This window comes from Sus scrofa, chromosome 15, assembly GCF_000003025.6.
Source record: "Sus scrofa isolate TJ Tabasco breed Duroc chromosome 15, Sscrofa11.1, whole genome shotgun sequence".
Taxonomy (NCBI): domain Eukaryota; kingdom Metazoa; phylum Chordata; class Mammalia; order Artiodactyla; family Suidae; genus Sus; species Sus scrofa.
Genome location: NC_010457.5, coordinates 111,445,011 through 111,470,077, shown reverse-complemented (window position 1 = coordinate 111,470,077; position 25,067 = coordinate 111,445,011). Strand labels below are relative to the sequence as shown.

At 38.2% G+C, this 25,067-nt stretch overlaps 1 protein-coding gene across 14 annotated transcripts in view; it reads right to left on the bottom strand.

Annotated features, from left to right (window-relative positions):
- PIKFYVE (phosphoinositide kinase, FYVE-type zinc finger containing) overlaps positions 1,358-25,067 on the bottom strand; it is a 96,573-nt gene continuing 72,863 nt past the window's right edge. For 7 of the 14 annotated variants that reach the window (XM_013984435.2, XM_021076163.1, XM_013984437.2 and 4 more), the window contains 14 exons: positions 22,775-22,835; positions 21,481-21,618; positions 20,553-20,673; positions 18,717-18,812; positions 16,023-16,106; positions 15,174-15,271; positions 12,798-12,962; positions 11,100-11,159; positions 10,337-10,513; positions 8,899-9,002; positions 7,919-8,047; positions 6,538-6,799; positions 5,466-5,540; positions 1,618-4,929 (listed from right to left, as the gene is read on the bottom strand). In XM_013984435.2, the coding sequence (XP_013839889.1) occupies positions 4,814-4,929; positions 5,466-5,540; positions 6,538-6,799; positions 7,919-8,047; positions 8,899-9,002; positions 10,337-10,513; positions 11,100-11,159; positions 12,798-12,962; positions 15,174-15,271; positions 16,023-16,106; positions 18,717-18,812; positions 20,553-20,673; positions 21,481-21,618; positions 22,775-22,835 (1,686 nt within the window). In that variant the 3' untranslated portion in view covers positions 1,618-4,813. Of the gene's footprint in view, positions 4,930-5,465; positions 5,541-6,537; positions 6,800-7,918; positions 8,048-8,898; positions 9,003-10,336; positions 10,514-11,099; positions 11,160-12,797; positions 12,963-15,173; positions 15,272-16,022; positions 16,107-18,716; positions 18,813-20,552; positions 20,674-21,480; positions 21,619-22,774; positions 22,836-25,067 lie in introns of all 14 variants that reach the window. The other 7 variants (XM_021076161.1, XM_021076167.1, XM_021076160.1 and 4 more) reach the window with 2 other exon arrangements.

Sequence of the window (25,067 nt, the reverse complement as noted above, 5' to 3'; positions counted from 1 at the left end):
CTTGAAGATTTATTTGCACTCCCATGTTCACAGAAGCAACATTCATAATAGCTAGGAGGTAGAAGCAATCCAAAGGTCCACTGACAAAGAATAGAAAAGAAACGTGATGGGATCCTGCTGTGTAGCCCTGGGAACCATGGTCACTTGTGATGGAGCATGATAATGTGAGATTAAAAAAAAAATGTATATATGTGTGTGTGACCGGGTCACCTTGCTGTGCAGCAGAAAATTGACAGAACGCTGTAAACCAGCTATAATGGAAAAAATAAAAATCATTATTTAAAAAAAGCAAAGAAAAGAAAGGTGGTACATACAGACAAGAGTATCATTAGATCTTTAAAAAAAAGGAAATTCTACAACATTGATGACCCTCGAAGGCATTAAGTGACATATGCCAGTCACAAAAAGACAAATACTGCATAATTCCACTTATAACAAAGAATCTAAAGTAGTCAAATTCACAGTTAACAGGAAGTAGACTACTGGTTATGAGGAGCTGGGACCGGGGGGTAAAGAATTGTTTAAAGTTTCAGTTTCTGCCAGATGTAAAGTTCTGGAGATGTACTGGGCAATGTGAGTACAGTTAACGCTTTTGAACTACACACTTCAAAACAATTATGATGACAAATTTTAATATTTTCCACAATTAAAACAATTCAATTTAAAAACCTAGTCTCATTAGGTGTTAACCCAGGAATGTTATAAGTAATTAATTTCCAACACAACAGACTCAAGGGGAGTAGGGACACAGAACTCGGTGCTTAGTACCTGGCATGCGCCTTTTCCACTACTGTTGTGCAGTGTGGAGGAGCAGAGGCATGAACCCGGCATCCCTGGGCACAGGGGCCAGCCCCTCTGCCAATAAGCACCCCTGAGTTCAGGCGGGAGGAGTGGGAGTCGCTGAGCTTACAGCCTTGGGTTGCAACACAGTCGGACTTGGATCCGCTTCAGGTAAAACTCCTGTGAACCTGTGGGGGCAGCTAACAATAGAGAGAGCCCCCCTACCCCTCCCTGCCACCCAAGGAGAACTTGGCCAGTCCCGCTGGGTATGGGCTACTGGGCAAGGGACCAGCGTCTTGAATGTCCCATCAGGAAAGCAGAAACACAGAACTGGGGGTGGTGCAAGGAGGACGGGAAAGGCCAGGCCCATACTGGCCCAAGAGAAGCCAAGGATATAGCACCTCCTTTCTGAGACTTAAAGAGAAGGGTTATTTAGTAGGGCAAGACCTCAATTCTCCAGTAGGAAAACGAAGGGGGAGAGAATGAACAGAGGGCAGCACTGCTGGGCCAGGGGCTAGGCTTCCACACCCAACTCCATCTCCCCTAGTTGTTAATTTTCTCAAGCAGATTCAAAATAAAGTGAATTTGATTCTGTTTATTCTAAGTCTTCTTTTTTACAGTGTGAGTTTTCAAAACATCAAGGCAGTTTTAGCTCTTAAATAACATGTCAATCATATAAAACAGCTGGAACCAAAGTAGAGAAATATATACAATATGATACATTAAGTATTTTCAATATTGTTAATTGAATTTTTCATATTAAATTAAAAGAGGCTATTCTGACGTATAATGTCATTTCTCTGGTTAAAATTAAACCTGTCAAAGACATAATGTACATTTTTTTTTACAAAACCAGCACAGCAGCATTAATAAAACTGCTCATGATTGTAATTTTTATTTTTCTATAATACAACTGCACCCGTGTTACAAAAACAAACAAAAAAGGCATTGCACTAGATGGTTTGAATACTGCTTTACGTCAGTATGTTAACACTTGAGGAACCATGAATGACCTGATCTGTTTCACCACCAGGCTCATTCACAAGGGTTTTCACTCTGCCAGCTAACCAAGCTTCCTGCAGGTAGATTACTTTCCTCAGCACTTTTATACAAGCCCACCACTAATGGGTAAGAAGCCAAGGAGAAGCTAATGCCACAAAAACCAATACAACCCTACTATTTACAATACCCAATAAAAGCTGAAGCTAGAAAACCACTCACTGCCGGGCCAAGGAAAAAAATTATAAGCAGGACACTCCGTAGGAAAATTTGACTATCTATAAATTTAAAATATTCAATAGACTACAAAAGGGCTTGCAACCACTTATGCCCCTTATTTTTCTTAGGCTTGGGTAAGAAAAAATTAAATCCTTTTCACTTTTTTTTTTTTGTCTTTTTGCTATTTCTTTGGCCGCTCCCGCGGCATATGGAGGTTCCCAGGCTAGGGGTCGAATCGGAGCTGTAGCTGCCGGCCTACACCAGAGCCGCAGCAACGTGGGATCCGAGCTGTGTCTGCAACCTACACCACAGCTTACGGCAACGCCGGATCATTAATCCACTGAGCAAGGGCAGGGACCGAACCGCAACCTCATGGTTCCTAGTCGGATTCGTTAACCACTGCGCCACGACGGCAACTCCCCCTTTTCACTTTTAAATAAAGTTTTGATGGCATCAAAACACTTCAGATTCTAAAAAAGATTTTTAAACAATGCAACATGTTCACATAGCTTTCTCATGCTATACTCTCAATTATCCACAGAATTTGTTTTTTCAGTCTAAGGAAGAAAGTAGTAAGATTTCTTCCTCATTCTTAACTTTTCAGCCTCAAGGTTCTCCAGGTCACAAAGGGGAATTCAAGAGAGGTAAACAGGCACTCAGTGCTTATCACTGAGTACACAATATTTGAAAAGCCTTTTATATCTGGTAGTGGCCTAAACAGGAGCAGCTAGGGGCCAGGGATATAGTTCTACCACTCACAACAATTAAATTCTATACTTCTCCTTCATTAAGACAGTTTTAAAAGGACACATCAGCCTTGCAAGGCAACAAGTATTGCTTAAGATTAGGCTGTACTGGAATTTTTTTAGCCACAAAATTATCTGAGCAGCAGCAGCACTTAAAAAAAAAAAGGTTCTTCAAGTCATGGGCAAGGAAAACAAAATCAACATGACACATTATGTTAAGACCTACTCCAATGGAGCGTTCAAGCTCTAGATGTGGTATTGAAACTAAAACAAAGAAATAACCTCTGATCACAGTGAAGGGAAGACCTGCTCCTGGAAGTGGTCCTGACGAGGGGTGTGGGAAATAGGAAATAACCCTAAGTCTCCTGACAGAAAACACAGAGATGCAAAACCTGCTTGCATCCAACATGAGGTGCAAAGTCCATTGTTCCTGGGCACGTTGAGAAGTGAATAATATTCCACATCTTCCAGCCATGTACAACTCCCTTTGACATCAAAACCGAAATTGTCAGCGTTTTGCATCTTCTCAAAAGGCACAGCACATGTTTTAAAGAAAAAGTGTTTATCGTCAGATCAGACGTAAGACCCTGGATAACTTGCTTCTAGTGCCAAACAAACCATGTTTTCTAATAAGCTACCAAGCACTAAACTAATGCTTTCTTTTTCTCAAGCAAACATTCCAAGATGTTCCTAGGTTACACAGTCTCTGTAACTGGAATGTAGCCACATTTTTTTTTTCTTATCATGTGAAAGTTGCAATAGAAACTTGCTACCACAGGAAGCCTAAAAAGGGTGGAACCCTCCAAACTTTATAAATCCCCAAACTGTCCTTATTATGGAAAGAAGCCAAGAGATAATATTCAGGGTTGTGTTATTTCTAGAAAGATAGTTTAGTACTTCTGATCACTTTTTAAAACTCTACTAAATAAGGAGCTTCTTACAAAGAATATCTGAACAATTAACATTTCTCAATAGTCAGAACTAGCCTAGAAACTGGTACAGAAAGTTAGAAAACAAGGATATCCCTAATGGTAACTTAATTTTAGGGATGCCACATAAATTGCTAGTCATATTGAAAAGGACACTTTACCTCAACAACAACAAAAAAAACAAGCCAGTGCTTCCCTTACCCAATTTCTTGGAATAGGCCTGATTTATTTTTTACATTAAAAAAAAGAAAAACAATCTTCATTAATAATTATCCCTTTGGGGATTTAGTCATTGTAGACTCACTTACTAACGTTTCCCTGAAAGTGGGAGAAAAAATCTAGAATCTAGAATATGAGCATGTGCAGACAAGTGCAGTTCAGCATATTACTTGCACAAAAGTTGTAAACAAGCTTAAAAAACAGCTCCAGAAAAAGGCTTAAAGTTAATGCCTGCAGCCTCCTGCTACCTGCAGACAAATGGGGCCAGAACTTGAAAAACATCAAACATACTCAAAAACAGGGCAAGAAAGAGAACATGACAGGATTTCCAATTTAAGTCTGATTCCTCAATAAAACGAGAACAGACTGTGGCAAGCTGCTTAACTGGCCATTAATAGAATAATTCAGAATTTTTTTTAAGGTTTCAGAAATTCTGATACTTGGCAACATTAAATTGTTACATAAGAAACACAAAACAAATTCACCAGCTCTACAAATGCTTTCTAGGTAAAGAATATATCAAATGTGATGCCAGGAGAGTCATAAACTATGAGACAATGTTTTCTTAACATGATTGTTAGCAAATAGGACGTCTCCACAACTCCTTTTTCACCCTATCTCCTCATAGCTAACCATACGTCTGTCCTCAGCCCTTTGAAATGTGTCTAGACTCCAGCGGAAGTGAAAAAAAACTTTCATGCAACTTCCCAGCCTATGGACAGCTAATCTGTGGCTATCTAAAACTGGAGTGCAAATCCATGGAGTTTTAACCCTGCAGCTACAAATGGCTCACAGCTGCAGAACTGAAAAGCCACTGCATACAGTGGTGAATGTGATGAAGAAATACAACATGTAGCTTATTTTTGGTCCTGGGGTCCAGGCCCCTTTTCTTCCTGGTCCATTCAAAGTATGTGCTTCATTTCAGCAGTTCAGACCCAAGCCTGTCCAGTGGTCTGGTACCATTAGGAAATACTTGTCCATTGCTTCACAAAATCTAGTCCTGTACAACTCTGGAGAGACCACAGTAGGCATTTTACCTAAGATTAGGAAAGGGAAAAGGAAAAAGGAAGCTTAGAGAATTGATCAGACAATCGACTTCAACAGCTATGGTCTTCCTTATAAACGGATGTAAAATGCCACGCCGTGTAAACAGAAAGCGGGCTTGTTCACTGTGCCACATGACAAGGGACAGGTCCTTCTTGGTAGGAGGTTTTTATCTTAAAAGACCCTCTTGCCTAGAGATGAGAGGTGTCTGAAAGCACAAATGGTGCTAGCAATGCTCAAAGAACTTAGAGGATCTCAAGGGTTCATTCAGGACCACCTCTTGTTCAGAACCTCTCACCTTTTTTAACTTTTCATTTCGAGAATCTCTGGCATCTTAACACAAATTTAAAACCCCTTATTTCTCCACCTAAACAAATCTCTTTATTATTTGTTCATCTTGGAAATGACAAAAATCAAAGAAAACCACTTATGCTTTATAATGTTTTTAAGTATCCATTTGTTGTATGTTAACTGATAAGGAAGACATGAGAACAGTTTAAAGAGTAAACAAAACAAAAATTCTACTCACCTTGTCCTCCTAAAATTCCTGTTGATTTCACAACCATCTCAAGCTTTTTGTCCCAAGTAAAGGTTCGGATATAATCTGTTGCAGGGGTGAAAGTAGCAGTAAAAGCTCTCTTAATAAATATAAGCAGATAATAACCACTATTACTACTATTATTACTTTCACAATAGTTAGCTTATTGAGTGCTGACAATATTGCAGATGCTGACAATATGCCAGAGGCTGTCCTAATGGGGTTTTACCACATTAATCCACTTAATCCTCACAACAATCTCAAAGAGCTTCACTTTTAACTGACTTTTGAATACAGATACTTTGGGTAAAGAGAATGAAAACAGAAATGAGGAACCTGAAGAGAAGGTACCAGAATATGAAAACTATTATTTTGCAGTTCCCATCGTGGTGCAGTGGAAATGAATCCGACTAGGAACCATGAGGTTGCGGGTTCAATCCCTGGCCTCGCTCAGTGGCTTAAGGATCTGGCGTTGCAGTGAGCTGTGGTGTAAGTCGCAGACTTGGCTGGGATCTGGACTTGCTGTGGCTCTGGCATAGGCAGGTGGCTATAGCTCCGATTAGACCCCTAGCCCAGGAACATCCATACGCCACAGGTGCGGTCCTAAAAAGACCAAAAATAAATAAATAAATAAAAATAAAAACTATTATTTTAAAAATTTCAGGAGTTCCCTTTATGGCTCAGTGGTTAAGAAATCCAACTAGGATCCTTGAGGATGCGGGTACGATCCCTGGCCTTGCTCGGTGAGTTAAGGATCCGGCGTTGCCGTGAGCTGTGGTGTAGCTTGCAGACGTGGCTTGGATCCCATGTTGCTGTGGCTGTGGCTGTGGCATAGGTTGGTGGCTGCAGCTCTGATTCAACCCCTAGCCTGGGAACCTCCATATGCCATGGGTGCAGCCTAAAATAGTAAAAAAAAAAAAAAAATTTAATAAAAAAATTAAAATTTTAAATAAAAGTCTGAAAATTTTCAATAAGCTATTACTAAATCAGGCTCAGTACAGTCTTCGAATTTTACTCTGGCTTCAAATGATGAACTACACATAAGGCCTGCTCATTGACTTACCGATAATTCCAACTACCAGCTCATTGCTGGTATCATCTCGCCCAACCAGCAGAGAATAATCTATAATGAGGTGGCTGGAAAGGAAGTGGGAGTCACTACGGATGGAGGCTCTCAGCACAGCTTTGGAATGAGAACGGATATACAGAGGGTTGTCTCGAACCATCTTTAAGAGATTTTCATCCAGCAGGACTACATCACAACTCTCTTTCCCTGTATCAGTTTTTACATTTCGATTCCTAAGTGAACCTTTCAAATCAAAAACCTAGCAGAAAGAAAATTCTCTGTCATTTGTATGTGCATTACTACAAATGGTTAATTAATGCTATTAAATTTAAAAGGCAGAAAGCTTCCTTGTAGCCATTATCCTTATAAACACTTTAAAACTTAAATTTAAAAATCATAACATATAACATTAAATCACTAAATGCATGCATAATAATTGCATAATACATAAAACACAGTGATTTAATTGGACCATATAGAATTAATGCATACAGACTCAATAACTGAAACATTTCAGAAATATGGAGACCCATTTGATTAACTCGAAGAAACATTAACAAGTAATTCCAAAAATATGTTGTTGGATGATAAAGCAGTTTAAAAAACAGATACAAATAGTTTTAAGAAACTTCATGTTTTGACACCAAAACTGTACAATTATTTAGGATAATATAAAAGCAACAGCATATCTGCAGGAATTTCTGGGCAGTAAGAAAAGCAATGGTCAGGGTCAGGGGACTCAGAGGTCGGGGGACTTGGGTACTAGAGCAGTGCGACCTGAAGTGTATTCCACAGACTATCGTCTAGCCAGTTGTTTCTGGCTCCTGCTGACAGAGAGGTTAGTGCCAGAATGACAACCAACTATATCATTAAACACAGTTTAATTCAGCAGATGTTTTGCCCATAGCAAAACATTCTCGATGAAGAAAGTAGTACATTAAATTACATTCTGGTACAAGCTCCTTTTCTCACCCCTGACTGGAAATAGCTCAAGGACCAAGCACACTGAAGAATAAATACTATTCTAGAACCTAGATTAACCTGAGTTCCAGGTATATAAGTGTGTGACTTTGGTAAAGTACTCAATTTCTCTGAGCCCCAGATTCTTCATTTTTAAAACTGATCCACTGGACCTGCCTTTTTATTCTATAATTCTGTGTTTCTAGGATATTGGATACATTAAATTTTAGGACCAGCCCACAATATTCCTCTTTACTCTTTCCTATAGGGTTCAATACTTAAAAGTTAAATTTCATCTTTTAATCAAAGTTTAATATTTACTATCAAATAACATGTTATTTTCAAATTTATTATGTTCAGGAACCTGAAGTACGAAGGGTTCCAGTAACTAAACGCTTTGCATAGTCTAATAACCTACCTGTGCCATCTTCCTCCCATAGAAAAGATTTTCCATGACAAGGAGATCTAACTTCTTCTCGGTGTTGTTCTGAGAATTCTTATAACCAATTCGGTAAACTCCAAGAATCTTGGCCAATGCAGTGGGCCTCTAATCAAGAAAAGGTGTGAGTAAACTCTTATCAGAAAGGATTATTTATGAAAATTATGCTTAGTGAAATATGTCAGAGAAAGACAAACACTGTATAATATCAGATATATGAAAATCTAAAAAAACAATACAAATGAGTACATATGCAAAACAGAAACAGACAAAGAAAACAAACTTGTAGTTATCAAAGGAGAGAAGGAATGGGAGAGGGACCAATTAGGAGTATGAGATTAACAACCTACTCTACAAAATAGATAAGCAACAAAGAGATACTGTATATCTAGGGAAGCAGAGCTATTCTCTTGTAATAACTCATAATAGAGTATAATCTGCAAAAATACTAAATCACTATGCTGTACACTGAAACTAATATAATACTGTAAATCTACTATATCTCAATTTTAAAAAGGGATTATTTGCAATGCAATACCAGTGTCTGGATTATTCACGTGACTCCTTCATACTCTTACTGGGAGGGGCACAGCTTATTGACAAGTAGGCAAATCTGGGCCACTGGCTTCCTCTCTATCTAAGAGATCCAGGTCCTCATTTCTCAACAAAAATTATAAAGTTACAAACTGCTACATGTGCAGTTATTTTCATCTAAATATTTTTAACACACACAGGAGTAATTAAATGCAACATGCTCAAGATCTCTTGGTTCCTCAGTGGCAAAGGCAGGAAAAAGACTTTGAAATTCCTTCATTCTATCACACCTCAGTAGCATAGCAGAGGCCTAGCTATGTCCTGTTCACATATTACCATGGAGAAAACTGTCATTAGGACAGTTTTCCAGGAGGTGAAAAAAGCCCAGTAAGCTCTAATTACAGATAAAGGCTTGGGATTTCTACCTTTTGTTGAACGGCATTTGTAATATAATTGAAGTAGTGTGGTGCAAAGTCAAGGAAAGACTGGACTTCCAGACGAGGCATTTGCTTCAGAATGAATCTATCATCTAAAAGGCAAGAATTTCATGTTTATTCGATGGTGCTATTTAGTGAGATAATCTATAATAAATCATTCCAAAGAACCCAACTGATTTGTTCACTTTATTTAATTTATTTTTCTTTATTTTTGCTTTTTAGGGCCACACCCACAGCAATATGGAGCTTCCCAGTCAAATCAGAGCTGCAGCTGCCAGCCTGCACCACAGCCACAGCAACACCAGATCCAAGCCAAGTTTGCAACCTACACACAGCAACCCTGGATTCTTAACCCACTGAGTGAAGCAGTTATTGAACCCACATCCACATGGATACTAGTCGGATTTGTTTCCACTGTGCCACAACGGGAACTCCTGCATCATTTTTTAAAGGACATTCTCTGATACCACCAAGAAAATTTCAATCAGAACATAACTCTCAAGTAATTGAAGGTTCGGAAGGGCTTCTGAGATTGGTCAAGAAACCTCTACTTTTGATAATACCACATGTAAATTCACTGCTAGATGATCTACTTTGTAAAACTATCAAGCAAAATTTTGTAAACTCCTTTGTTAACAACCCAGTAAGTAACAGTGAGGAAAGTTCTTATCAGGTAACATCTCTCCTGCTGCACTGTCTCAAATAATTTTGCTTCCAATGAGTATGGAGAACGGAACGTGAAATCCAAATGGTCACAATCATCTGTAAACCCTTGTAGGTCAAGAACCTGGCCTTTCAGTTTAGGTTAAGAACTTGGCCTTTCAGGGAGTTCCCGTCGTGGCTCAGTGGTTAACGACTAGGAACCATGAGGTTGTGGGTTTGACCCCTGGTCTTGCTCAGGGGGTTAAGGATCCAGCGTTGCCGTGAGCTGTGGTGTAGTTTGCAGACACGGCTCGGATCCCACGTTGCTGTGGCTGTGGCGTAGGCCGGTGGCTATAGCTCCGATTAGACCCCTAGCCTGGGAACCTCCATATGCCTCGGGAGCAGCCCTAGAAATGGCAAAAAGACAAAAAGACAAAAAAAAAAAAAGAACTTGGCCTTTCAGTTTTTAGGTTAAATGTTTCTATTTTGATCTTTCTCTCATCAGCTCTTTGGTGGTACCTTTTGAGTTTTCTGGAAGTTCTCTGTTACTATTTACATCTGGGAAGCTCAGATCAGAAAGAATTTAGTAAGGATTTGATCAATGTACTCTAATTATACACCATATAATCTCTTAAATATTCTTATTTCATCCCCTCAAGCATACAAAGAAAAACAAAGAACTCTGCCCACTGACAGTATTATATTACCTCCGTTCAAGAGATTCACAAATTATCCGAGGAAAAAAGATGGATACGACTTAAGCAGTACATGATTAGAGACTTACCTTCAGTTGCATAAAAGGCTGCTCCTGACTTGCCCCCGCGGGCCTGCCATGGCGAAGAGTGAGAAAGGGAACGAATGAAATCCTCTTCACTGCTGCCCAGAATCACTTCTCGCATCTTATGAAACTCTCCCGCATAGTAGAGCCGACAGTAAAACTTGGCATTGGCATCAGAAAATTCTACAAACAGAATTAATTTAATTTTCTCTGTGATGGCATTTCTCATATTAAGTCTGCTATATCCCTGTTTATCACAATCCTGTTAAAGTTATCTTCAGGGAGGATTAGAGAGCATCTTAGGACCACACTTACATATTTACAGAAAAATTAAACATAAATAAGACCCATTTCTAATTTTATGCTGCCTACTGTATTATGTATCATCACTGTACTCTGGCATCATAAATTTTACTATACATGATAGTAAAATCCTGGGTGATAAATTTTTGGCACTCGCATGCGCGCACACACACAATTCTAGATGCCTTAAGGCTCTGTGACTCTAAATCACACAAAAAAAAAAAGCTTTTATAAATAAACATCAGACACTTAATCAAATTATAATTTTTTAATTTATAAACTTTTTCTAAATTAATGTATTTTTTATAAACTAAATCTAGATTAAACCAACCTTCATCAGCACAGACTAAATATTCATTTCAAGAAATAGGATATTTATCTAATGTAAAGCTCCAAGTTTCAAATAATGGGATTTGCTCAACTACAGTTCCTGTCCCCAAACCAAAGATATCTCTCTCATACTTACGAAGCTCCACATGAGGATTTGCAAGCTGTTTCTTCTGTGCATCTCCTCCATCCACATCATCTAAAAGGTTTAATATTTAACATCATTAGGAAAGCCAAAGTTTTAGATAGCTGTCAGTTCATTTTGTCTGTTCTTTTTCCCTGATATAACAATAAATCTATCAAGTCAACTCCTCCTATCCTAGTCAAGTCACTCTCAAGTATCACATATACAATTAACTGTGCAAACTATTACAATAAAAATGTAGGCACCTTTTGAAAGACCAATTTTTAGACTTAAAAATCAGAGATTTCATATTGAAGAATAATTTTTCTCATACGTAAGTAATCCCTATGATAGCAACAGACCAACTCGGCTCTAACATCATGACTTTCTGTGGCTGCTTTACCAGAGTTTATGACCAGTTTCCCCTTTGTATAGAACAATGTTTCCCCAATAGTTTGAGATGCTTTCTTTATCATAGACTAAGATATATGTACAATATAGAAAATATACTAGTTTCTACTTCAGAGCTATCTTTTTTTCTTTTTACGGCCACACCTGTGGCATATGGAAGTTCCCAGGCTAGGGGCTGAATCGGAGCAGCAGCTGCCAGACTAAGCCACAGCCACAGCCACACTGAATTTGAGCCACATCTGTGACCTCCACCACAGCTCATGGCAATGCCGAATCCTTAACCCACTGAGTGGGTCCAGGGACTAAACCCGCATTCTTGCAGATACTATGTCGGGTTCTTAAACCACTAAGCCATAATGGGAACACCCAGCGCTATTTTTTTTTTTTCTATTAACTGATTTGTCTGGCAAACCCACTACCAGATCCACTTTAATTGTTGTAGATTTGCAATATATTTTAACATCTAGAAGAACAAGTCATCCTCTAAGTTTCACATTTCAAAATTATTTTTTTTGAAGTACCAATGCCTTCCAAGGATCACAGCCCAATAGCAGCCTATAAACTACTAAACACATATCTTAAAATTAATACTGAAAACCTATCATGCAGTTCCTATTTTTACAAATAGTAATTCATGATCTCACCCAGGGGTCGCCAAACTATTTCTGTATAGAGATAGATGGTAAGTTTTGTACTTCGTTGCAACTACTCAACTTGCCACTATAACACATGAGAGCAGTCAGCGTAAGTACAGGAATGGGTGTGCCTGCGCTCCAACACAGCTTTACGTACAGACAGGTCAGCACGGTTTACCGACTCCTGGTCTAACCCTGCATTCAAATACAATCAGGTGGATGTAATTTTTCAATATCAGGAAGAAGGTGCCTATCAAGAGCCTCAACCTTATGGAGACTGGAAAAGAAAGGAAACGTCTGGGGAGCAGTGAACTGAAAACATTTGAATTCACACTGTGAGCTACACAGTGAGATGGATGTTTTACATGGGTAATGTCACTTAGTCCTCAGTAAACCTTGGAAGACATTGCTTTTGCCGCTGGTTCAGGTACGGAAGGTAAGGATTTCTGACTCCACCACACAGTGAGTGATAGCCATGACATCTGAAACCAGTTGGATTCTCCAAGGGCCATGCTCTTCCCACTCTACCCCGCACCGAGGTGTGAGAAGAGAGGGAATGCCCTGGTTTGGGCAGCAGAAGCATCTACTTAAAGCTATAAGGAACATAAGCAACTAGAACAGGTCAGCCAAAGGCTAGAACGAGCACGGTTGGTCTCCTTCAACACACCTTGAGGCTCAACGCCTTGACTCTCCGTCCCCTCCTTGCCCGTCTGCCCCACCTGGTAGTAAGCACTATCTGCTCCACGCAAGGTCTCTCTCTTCTGGGAAGAGAGATCAGGGCTTTTCCCTGCTGTCCCTCGGAAGAAGGACAACATTCCAGAAGCCTTTTTGGCTAAAAATAAGAGGCAACATATTCAGTACAGGTCACTGCAAGTGGAAAAATAAAACTTTAGAACTCATTCCTTTGTTAGCAGTAACCATTACATGAGGGTAATAAATGTGAGTAACATTGATACTTTCATCTGCACAGATTATTATTCCATATGTTTTATTGGGGGGGCAAACACTCTTATCATCAGAAACATAAAAGAGCAGTGCTCAAAATGGCTATGTATGTATATATCAAAATGTAAGAAATTATACAGAAAGCCTTTTAAAAATATCCTTCCAAGGCTGTCATATCTTAAGCAACAAGATTATGTTAGGGCTGGGTTCTCAGGGTATTACCATACAGTTAATTAAACTAATACAAACAGCATTCCAAGTCACAAGGATTGAAAGTTAAAGGTAACATATTTATATCATCTGTGTTCCTACATTTTAATTCAGCAAAATATATAATTTCAAAAAATACATTTTGGTACAGGATGACCAAAAATATTACTAAAGCTTCCCCTATACATTTACCCTTAGTTTTGAGCTTCACAGTATCATTAATACATATAATCTTATACATTTGCCAATAATAAAATCCATGTCAAATGTCAATCATGGGAGTTCCCTTTGTGGTGCAGCTGAAAGGAATCTGACTAGGAACCATGGGGCTGCAGGTTCGTTCCTTGGCCTTGCTCAGTGGGTTGATGATCACAGCCATGAGCTGTGGTGTAGGTTGCAGACATGGCTCGGATCTGGCATTGCTGTGGCTGTGGCGTAGGCCAGCAACAACAGCTCTGATTAGCCCCCTAGCCTGGGAACCTCCAAATGCCGCGGGTATGGCCCTAAAAAGGACAAAAAAAAAGACAAAAAAAAAAAAAAAAAAAAAGTCAATGATGAAGTACTTACTTAGGGTGGCAGAAACCATTAAGGCCTCCTTAATGTCCAATCCCACCTTGTCTTACTAAAAGAACTCTAATTTTTTTTTTTTAGCAAGCAGGCAAGCAAAGCAGAACTCTAATTTTATTTGGGGCAGTAATGTGTAAAGAGTTCCAGGAAATGAACCATGATTTGTACAAGTCAGCCAGGACAAGGCTGCTCATCACTTTCTCTGTCTCCTTTGCAGGAAAGGGTGTCCATGAGCCTCAGTTCTAATCAGTGAGATTGAAGAGGGAAGAAAATTTCCTCATGAAATGGAATAGCTGCAGCTTGTGCCTCCCTTCTTTCTGCCTTCAATCCAGACACTAAGTGGAACATTTTTGAATGTGAGTAAAACTTATAGAGAATCAAAGAGAAACTATCTCTATGTTGTCATGACAATGCTGAGTAGTTGAACCAAGGCCAGCAACTGCCCACCTGCAGATGTTGCTTTTTTAAAAAAATAAACTCTCATTTGTTTAAGACCCAATGGGTAGTGAATATTCCTAACTGACAAAGACAAAAAGACCCAAATTCAAATTCCAGCTCACCTCTACCTGTATAATCTTGAGCAAATTGCTTAATCTTAATCATAACTTAACTTTCTGAAAAATGCTGATACGTCAATTCTTATGGGGTATTGTAAGGATTAAAGGAGATAATATGTGAGAAGTTCTTTCCACAATGCCAACAATAAATGCCACAAAAACAAAAAAGTTGCGATTATATTTCTTAGGTTGTATGCTTTGTTTTTGTTTTTGTTTTTTAAGTTTTTATTTTTTTGCTTTTTAGGGCCATACCAGGGCATATGGAGGTTCCCAGGCTAGGGGTTTAATCGGAGCTATAGCTGCCGGCCTACACCACAGCCACAGCAACACCAGATCTGCGCCTCATCTGTGACCTACACCACAGCTCACAGCAACGCCATATCCTTAACCTACTGAGCAAGGCCAGGGATCGAATCTACAACTCCATGGTTCCTAGTCGGATTCGTTTCTGCTGTGCCACGCCGGGAATTCCTAGGTTGTATGCTTTAAATGGAAAGCTCTAGTCAGGAAAGCAGGTCCTGCTTCCTTCTGCATAGACTTAATGAGATTCTAGGAGTTTCAAACTCAATAAATGTAAGATAGGAATCAAAGAAAAGCAAAATATGTATAAAAGAAGATACACAAAAAATCTTATATCCGTATTATACTTCAAAGACCAGAAGTGATAAATCCTTGCCAGATGGCATTTCTTATTTAATGTGTTTTCTTCCTCAAACCACAATTACAAACAAAACTAGTAACTACTTCTCCATTTATAAGCTTACTTGGTTGTGGTTCTGCTTCTGCTGTACGGTTTGTCTGTCCTCCACTGATCTCAGGTAATCTAATAGGGCTGCTACTCTTTGGTCTGCTGTCTAAAGTACTAAAATGAAGAACAAAAGAAAGGTTGGTTTTACATGATTCAAACACAAAACAGTAAGTACTCTAATTCCTACATTAATCTACTCCTGACCTAAAGCCACCCATAATATCAGAAATCTGATACATAAGTTATATAAACACTAATGAGCAGGAAGAAAAAGTCTTGAAATGTCTACTGGACTTAAGCAAAAGCAAAATGTTAAAGCGATAAGAGTATATCAAAAATATATTAAAGTATAGGCTCTTACAATATTTTTCTCAAGTCCATCAGAGCTGCATTAGTACCCATAAGTCCAAACAGTATTAATATTTCTGACTCAAATGTCTAAAATGCTGAACATACTTAAAGGGGGGGGGGCCTGTTTTGTTTTTTAACTATTAGGATCTTTTTATGGAAAATTCAAAAATACTTTAAATTACAAAGTTAAGCAGTGGTTTACTAATTTCACAAGTTACTATTTTTTCTAATGAGAACAATAAAGAGAATTTAAAATGTTATAAGTTTAAATCAACAATATATACACTGAATTTCTATAACAATAATCAGAAAACTGTACCCTAAGAGAATTTTTTAAAGATCTTTTGCTATACCTGAATTTTATTCCCTCACTTATTAGCTAAAACATGAATGCCACTGACTATATTCCAGAAACTTTTATACTGACAATAAGCTATAATAAAACTGAAGTAGGAACATTTAGAAAATGAAGCCATAGATCTATTAAAATAGATTCTACTCAGTCACAGATCACCTGTTTGTTGGAAGCCCTTCCTCAGCACTGCTTCGCAGAGTCACTTTGGATAATTCCTCTAAGGCATTCCGGTATTCTTTACAACTTAGAGTAGAAATAGGTTGAAAAATGTTAAATATTAAGGTCTTTTTAAAAAATAAATCATATGCTTTATAATAAGCTTTGCATTACAGAAACACAATCATTATAAGCATGCATAATTAAACAAATACATTAGCGTTAACAAAAGTTATCAAGTAGAAGCCTCATGAAGAAGGTCAGCCATCATTAAAAATTCCACAAACAGGAGTTCCCGTCGTGGCGCAGTAGTTAACAAATCCGACTAGGAACCATGAGGTTGCGGGTTCGGTCCCTGCCCTTGCTCAGTGGGTTAACGATCCGGCGTTGCCGTGAGCTGTGGTGTAGGTTGCAGACGCAGCTCGGATCCCGCGTTGCTGTGGCTCTGGCGTAGGCCGGTGGCTACAGCTCCGATTCAACCCCTAGCCTGGGAACCTCCATATGCCACGGGAGTGGCCCAAGAAATAGCAACAACAACAACAACAACAACAAAAAGACAAAAGACAAAAAAAAAAAAAAAAAATCCACAAATAACAAATTCTGGAGAGGGTGTGGAGAAAAGGGAACCCTCCTGCACTGTTGGTGGGAATGTAAATTGGTACAACCACTGTGGAAAACAGTATGGAGGTACCTTAGAAAATCATATATAGAACTACCATATGACCCAGCAATCCCACTCTTGGGGATATATCCATACAAATCTTGCCCTGAAAAAGACACATGCACCCATATGTTCATTACAGCACTATTCACAATTGCCAAGACATGGAAACAACCTAAATGTCCATCGACAGATGAATGGATTAAGAAGATGTGGTACATATGCACAATGGAATACTACTCAGCTATAAAAAAGAAAAACCCCAATGCCATTTGCAGCAACATGGATGGAACTAGAGACTCTCATACTGAATGAAGTAAGTCAGAAAGAAAAAGACAAATACCATATGATATCACTTATATCTAGAATCTAATATATGGCATAAATGAACCTTTTCACAGAAAAGAAACTCATGGACATGGAGAACAGACTTGTGGTTGCCAAGAGGGAGGGGGGGGTAGTGGATGGACTGGGAATTTGGGGATAATAGATGCAAACTATTGCCTTCGGAATGGATAAGCAATGAAATTCTGCTGTATAGCACTGGGAACTATATCTAGTCACTTATGATGCAGCATGATAATGTGAGAAAAAGGAATATATATGTGTATGTGTGACTGGGTCACCTTGCTGTACAGTAGAAAATTGACAGAACACTGTATACCAGCTATAATGGAAAAAAAATAAAAATCATTAATTTTTTTAAAAATGAAGAAGGCCAATGTCTTCACAGAAAAAAAAAAAAAAAAATGTGACCCAACACACCAACCAGGCTCAAAACCCTAAATAATAATTGTGATCTAATGTTTAGACCAAATGCCTTCAAGGCCTTAACAACTAATTTAAAAGCATGAACCTAGTATAACAGAGAGGAAAGGAACTTGAGAGTGCTTTTCAACTTAAAGATGCTGAACTTTCTTTAAGAAAAAATATTTATGTTGCATTGACCAAAAAAATCCAACTCTTGGACTAGCAGTCTGAGAGCCCTGATTTAGATAAATTGGATTTAGGGAACAAGAAAAGAGTCTTAGGGTGTATTGCTTTTCTAAGACATGAGAAAAAGATCACCTCAACTAGAAAACTTGCTTCCTAATAGTAAAAAATGTATGTTTGACTCGGTTGACTTTCCTGCCTTTCTTATCTATTAATGTAGTATGACTAAGCAATCAAGTAAAAAGCAAATACTATCTTCTTAAAGGCCAAAAAGCAAAGATAAAAAATTTATTATATGCAATCTTCTACAGGGAAAAAAATTTTTCATTATCCAAATAGTAACTTTAAACTCCATAAATGCTAAAGCTATAAATCTATCTTGTTTACCCATGTATACCCCACATCTCGTATGCCACATATTGTAGACATTCAAATATTTATTGAATGGACAACTTAATATTAAATAAACATTTTAAATTTCAATATCTTCTAATAGAAAAAAAATGTTTTTAATCGAATATCTTAGATTCTACTTACGCTAGGTTCTACCACTGCCAAAATATCATTAAGATTAAAAAGCTTTGTTCTTTTAGATGTGATATATAAATATTTTGAGAGAGATGTCCCTCTTTAAGACACATAACTATGGGCATATAAATGGGTTAAGGCATAGGAACAGCACTACTCTGAATAAGGAAACTTTACCTGCTTTGTGTGGGAAGCAGGAAGGAAATGAATAAAGAACACAAAAGATATTCGAACAGTATTAGGTAGATGTGTTCCAAGTATTATGTCAATAAATAAAAGGAAAGGATAAAATGAATACATATAGAATGGTTAGAGGATACTTACCTAGTTGATATAATTATTAAGAGCTTGCTTAAGAATCATCCTGTTATTATTTGAGCAAAGAGTACATTTTCAAATACGAAGAGAATAAGCACTCATGCCCAATGAATGTATTTTTTTACTTATATTTAATGCTTTGTGTTTACTCGCATTTTGCTCTACTCTATGTGATAGATCTCAACAGTATGGCAAATGATAAACACACATAAAATATAAAGGTACCACAATAGGTGGAAAAGCCCCACGAATAATACCTGAGAGCAAAAGCAATGATGGAGCTGGGCTCCTTCTCACAGACGGCAATGGGCACCCGTTCATGTTCATACATTAAGTAGTGTTTATCTGGATCACTGTTCAAAATGTTTAAATACATAAATAAGAAGAAAATTAGCAGAAAATCACATATACAAACCAATAACACTATTAAAGCACTATTACAAGTAAATTTCAGGACAATTTTAAGTAAACCAAATAACACACCAATTACAAGAATACGATTATGAAAGCCAAAATGTATGCAGAACTTGAACAAACAGCCAAGGAAAATACACCAATGAAAGTTTTTGAACACAACTGAAAACTTTCTGAATTATTTTTCAAATGAATTCTGGAATCATCACTCCAAACAAAGCTTTTCACACTGGCAAGACTTTGGGCCACATTCATCTCAAAAAGTATCTAAAATGAACAGCAGAAGGGTAAAGATCTTGTCCTACCATAAGCTTGAAAGAAAGGCCTTCTAGAAATTGTGGAAATGTACCACTAGTCCAACAATAAATAACATAATAGATGCTGTGCTATTATCATGTGGAAACTCAATGGTGTTTCCATTTCAACCCAAATCTTGCTCTCCCAACTTCCATCCTAAACCCTCTGTGAAAGCACTCATTCATTTCTGCAGCAGCCACTTCCTGAGTACCTAACATATCGGACACACAGTATTAAGAAAAACTATTACTAAGCACCTAACATGTATAAGATGTTTAACAGGACAATGGTGAAAAAAATAGGCATGGCAGAGTTTAAACAGGGAGGTAAAGAAACGAATAATCTTACAAATAAATATAATCACCTTCCGTGATAAATGCCATGAGGGAATCATGAGGGCATAGAACTAAGAGTCATAATCTGCTTGGGGAACAGAACCAGGGGAAGGTCTCATTAAGTTTTCCTGAGAAGGAATGCACAGGAGTTAATGACTAAGAAGAAAGTAAGGGCATGTGCAAAGATCATAAAACAGAAAGAACCAAAATCCAGTCAAGAAACTAAGGTATTCATGCCTAAAGCAGAGAAAACAGGGGCCTTTCACATACTACTATCCCAGCACGCATCACATGCTGTAATGAGAGTCTATCTGTCTCCTCCCTGACGGCAGCTCTCGAGATTCCCTTCCTAATCTTCTTCTACATCCTGAGGCACTGGAGCCGGCACTCCATACATTTAAATACTGACCAAATGAATACATACATATGTCAGCTGAGAACAAAATTCTCATCAACAAACGTCCACCTTTTGAATACACTTGTACCACTGTAACAAGTACAGCATTGGACAGCCAAACAGGTCAACTAGCAGAAGGAAAACAAACTCTCATAGCCAGCCTATGTTTCTTCCCCACTCTGACTGAGCTCAGTACAAATGAGATCACGTGAAAACTCATATGTGCCATTGCAATACTATTAGAAAAGCATCATGTCCCAGTAAATAAATGGGTCAGTAATATCCTCATATACAATCAGCAGTATGCTTTTTTGATTATGAGATCAATAGATGTAGCAGTATATTGTATGTGTATGCGTATATATACATATATGCAATTCTTCTCAGAACCAGTAATCTTAAGCATCAAGCAATATTATTTAATGCTTTTAAAATTCATTCACTATATAATGATTACATGGCCTACAAATTACACTGTATCAAAAGACATCTCTTTTGCTACAATGAAGTGTAATTTAGGATTGAGAAATATACATACACGTTAAACAAACACATTTAAATATGCATAAGAGTAATGTCTACAGAGAGAGATTTCTTTTCATGAGTGAAAATAAAACCACCCAACCACCACTGGCTTTTCTAATACTTACAAAGGAAATGGAATAGGGTTATAACTATTTCCTGGAAGCAAATTTGCAAAAATGGCTTTCATGGTTGATTTTTCCTTCACCTGGCTGTCTGTGGACCCCAGCAAATGCCCATCGAATACATCTAGGATGAAAAATATTCTACTTATATGTTAATATTCATGAAGAGTAAACGAAAGCAGAAAAATTTCAACTATATTTTCCTTTTTGGAACACAGACATCTGCACACCATAATTACCAATTACGATGTAAAATTTCTGATCTAGGAATAATGGGTATGAAACAAGAAGCAACAGCGAAGCATGCATAGTCCTGCCTCCAAGGGGCTCATTTTTTTACATTTCAACATCTTTGAAGTTGAGATCATCCTACAGTCAATGGCCTCTTACCATCCCAAGACCATGCAGTAGCCACAGTGTAATTACGGACAGAGCATGCATAAACTTAGTCACAGCTGTTCCTACTGCCACTTCAACTCAGTTATGCCCACTGTGGCCATTACGTCTGAGTTTAATTACAATTTAGGAGTTATTTTTAAAGTTTATGCTATAATTTAAGTAGCTACTGCTTAAACAGAAAGCAAAGCAAGAGAGAAGCAAAGCATAAATTTGCTATTAGTGAAACAAATATTTGTTGTTAGAGAAATGGCTGCAATTTCTCTTTCTTACAAGGCAACAATCATGTGCTTTCTGGGACTTAAGGAAGTAATATCCCCAGAAGGTAAAGGAAGCTGAGTAACATTCTGTTACTGAGATATTTACATGTCAAGCAGTGCAACTGAAGAAAGGATCTGGTAAAGAAGCTGTATCTAAAAGAGCACTTTCGATAATAAAACTTTTAAATCCTAAGGGACGAGAAAGCACTGTGTCAAAGCACTCGGAGTGCTTATGTCTTTTGGAGGAAGTGCAATAAAAGTGACTTGAACTGTACCTTCGGAACTGCTGGTGGTATCCAGTTCAGGGGGGCCTCCCACCGCCTGCTCAGGCACGGCTTCGGGAGGGGTGGGCAACTGGAGGTGGGGAGAGCTGGTGGAGCTCTGACTGGACAGGGTGGCTAAGAAACGGTCCTCTACAGAAAAACACAGCCGCAAATGAGTCACTGAAAGACATTACGTCCATTTCTACCTAACTGCCATGTTTTTAAAATGCCAAGTTAGGAGTTCCTATCGTGGCTCAGCAGTAATGAACCCAAATGGTATCCATGAGGACTTGGGTTCCATCCCTGGCCTCAATCAGTGGGTTAAGGATCTGGCGTTGCCGTGAGCTGTGGTGTTCATCACAGATCAGCTCGGATCTGGAGCTGCTGTGACTGTGGTGTACGCCAGCAACTGCAGCTCCAATTTGACCCCTAGCCTGGGAACTTCCATATGCCATGGGTGCAGCCCTAAAAAGACAAAAAAAAAAAAAAAAAAAAAAAAGCCAAGTTATACTTCTACTTTATAAGCCAAATAACTTTAGAATCTCAAAAGTTACGAAGGCCATTTCAGTGGCTATTTTAGAAATAGACACGAAAACCCATACTGGTTCTGTGACCTGACCACAGTCAGATCTTAGTGACTGCAGTGACTGGCAGCCAAGTCTGGCTTCTAGCCAATACTCTTTGCACTAGACCATAATGCCTACCTAAATATTAATTCATTCACTTTAATAGGGAATGAAGTCATGACACTACTGGGGAAAAAAATCACAGGCTTATTCTGAGGGGGGCAAATTCCCTTAATTATAATAGAAAAAAAAATGCCAAGATTTCTCAGTTGAGCTCTTATTCGACAAAGATAGACTAAGTAATTTTATTACTTAGTCTTCCCAATTTTCTTGGGCAGCACCAAGTTATTCAATAAAATACTGAGGCAAAACAGCTAAAGTCTAGAAAAGACTTTAGTGATATAAAAATATAAATTAAACCTTTGTAAGCTTTTTGCCATGTGACCTGGGAGCTGACTTTGGAACAAGCTAAACAGAAATTCAGTTTTCCTCTATCTTCTTGTTCTTTCCCTATTCTCTATATATTGTATATTTCTACATCCTAATTCATCTTATGCAGCGTACTTTACGATAATCTTAAACTGACAGTGCTATAAATGCTTTACAAGAAGGGGGAAAAAAATCTATGATCAATTGCATCAGACAAAAGTTCTCAAAATTACCAGTTAAAAGCAACTTATAGACTAAGAAATGCCCTTAAATTCAATGACAGGTATAAATCACCAGACTCAAGGACCAACCTTTGTCTCCATTTTGAAGTCCTGGAGAAGCATTCCGTGGAGATGCATCCATTGCATTTATCTACAGAGAAGGAAGTATTTCATTTTTAAGGAAACACTAAAATCACATTAAAAAAAATTTTTTTTAACTCAACGAATCTTGAACATTTTGGTCCCAGAATCTTTTCAACATCTTAAGAATTATTAAGACCTCAAATACTTTTGTTTATGTGGGTTATAACTTCCAATTTTTACCTTATTAAAAATTAAACTGAAAAAGTTTTAGAACATTAATTCATTTAAAAGCAATAATAAACTATTACATGTTAACATAAATCACATTTTCATTAAAAAATAGATATCCCCCCCAAATTGGTAAAAGACTGACACTGTTTCATACTTTTACAAATACTTTAGCTTAATAGATAGAGTACAGTTACGTTCTTCTGCATTTAATTTGCTAGTCTATATGATTATGATTTAAGTATATAAAGAAAATCTAGTCTCACACAGATATGTAGTTGAAAAGGGAAATCTCAGAGCCTTTGAAAGGGTCTTGGACCCCTGGGGTCCTTAAACTATACTTTGGGACTATTGCTCTCAACAGTAGCTCACAGATGTATTAAAGCATCTAGAACTACTTATTATTATCCATTAAGCCTAGTAATCTTTTATTATCTGCTGAACTTTCTCAAGCCCATCATCCATAGATAAGATACATTTAAAATGACTATCACCCCTGTGTACAATTTCATTACGAAGTCATTTCTTTTTTTTTTTTTTTTTCTTTTTTTGTTTTTTGGGCCCTACTTGCCGCATATAGAGCTTCCCAGGCTAGGGGTCTAATCAGAGCTACAGCTGCTGGCCTACACCACAGCCACAGCAACACAGGATCCAAGTTGCATCTGTGGCCTACACCAGAGCTCACAGCAATACCCGATCCCCAACCCACTGAGCAAGGCCAGGGATGGACCCGAGTCCTCAGGGATACTAGTAGGGTTCATTAACCACTGAGCCATGACGGGAACTCCATAAAGTTACTTCTTAGATCTCTACTTAAAATGTTCTTTGTTTACCAAACCAGAGAGACCTTCCTGGTCATCCTACTTAAAATAACTCACCATCGCCCACTTTCTTGGCAATACTCCCCATCTCTCTTGATTTTTGTCTTCATAGTCTTATTTCCATTTGTTTCGTAAACGCTTATTGATTCATCTGTTTATTGTCAGTCTCATTAGACAAACGTTCCATGGGGACAGTAACTATGGCCTTTAGTCACAAACGTGAATGCCTTGTACCCAGAACAGTGCCCCAAAGCACTCAAGAACCATTTATCAGATGAGTGAATAAAAAAGCAGTGCTGGAGTTCCCGTCGTGGCGCAGTGGTTAACGAATCCGACTAGGAACCATGAGGTCGCGGGTTCGATCCCTGGCCTTGCTCAGTGGGTTAACGATCCGGCGTTGCCGTGAGCTGTGGTGTAGGTTGCAGACGTGGCTCGGATCCCGAGTTGCTGTGGCTCTGGCATAGGCCGGTGGCTACAGCTCCGATTCAACCCCTAGCGTGGGAACCTCCATATGCCGCGGGAGCGGCCCAAGAAATAGCAACAACAACAACAACAACAACAACAACAACAACAAAAAAAAGCAGTGCTACGGATTTTCAAATAAACTTTCAATCTTTCAAAAAGATAATCATCTATTGACTGATTCCATATTTTTGATTCTATGTCTCCCTTATTATAATTAAAGATCTTATACCACTAGTTTTGCAATTTCATCAACAGGCAAATAGAAAGGCCACTAGCAGTCTGTGATAGTCATTAATAGTCCTAGACTACTCGGCAAAAAACTAACATACAAATCATCTTCAGTAATTCTTATTCTCACTCTCAGCTAAACCTTGAGGAAAAGTGATTCCTACAGGCGTTTATGAGACAAAAAGAAGGAATCCAGTTACAAAGTATTACTAAATAGCACAAAGATCTAAGGCACTTGGCCCATCATTCCAGGAAAATACTCTGCTACAAATACTATACACTTGAACAAAAAAGAAGATATTCTCTCAAAAGCCCTCATGATATCAGAATATTAAGCCCTTATGATATACTGACATTAATTCACCTGTTCGTAGTTAGCCTGGCAGGCAGAATTCTATGATGGCCCCCAAGAATCCTGCCCTCTGGGGTACACACACACAGTAATTCAGTTAAATACTATTCCAGATAACTGCCATGAAGGGACTTTACAATGTACGTACGTCCCAAATCAGTTAACCTTAAACTAGGGAGTTAACCAGGTAGGTCTGACCTAATCA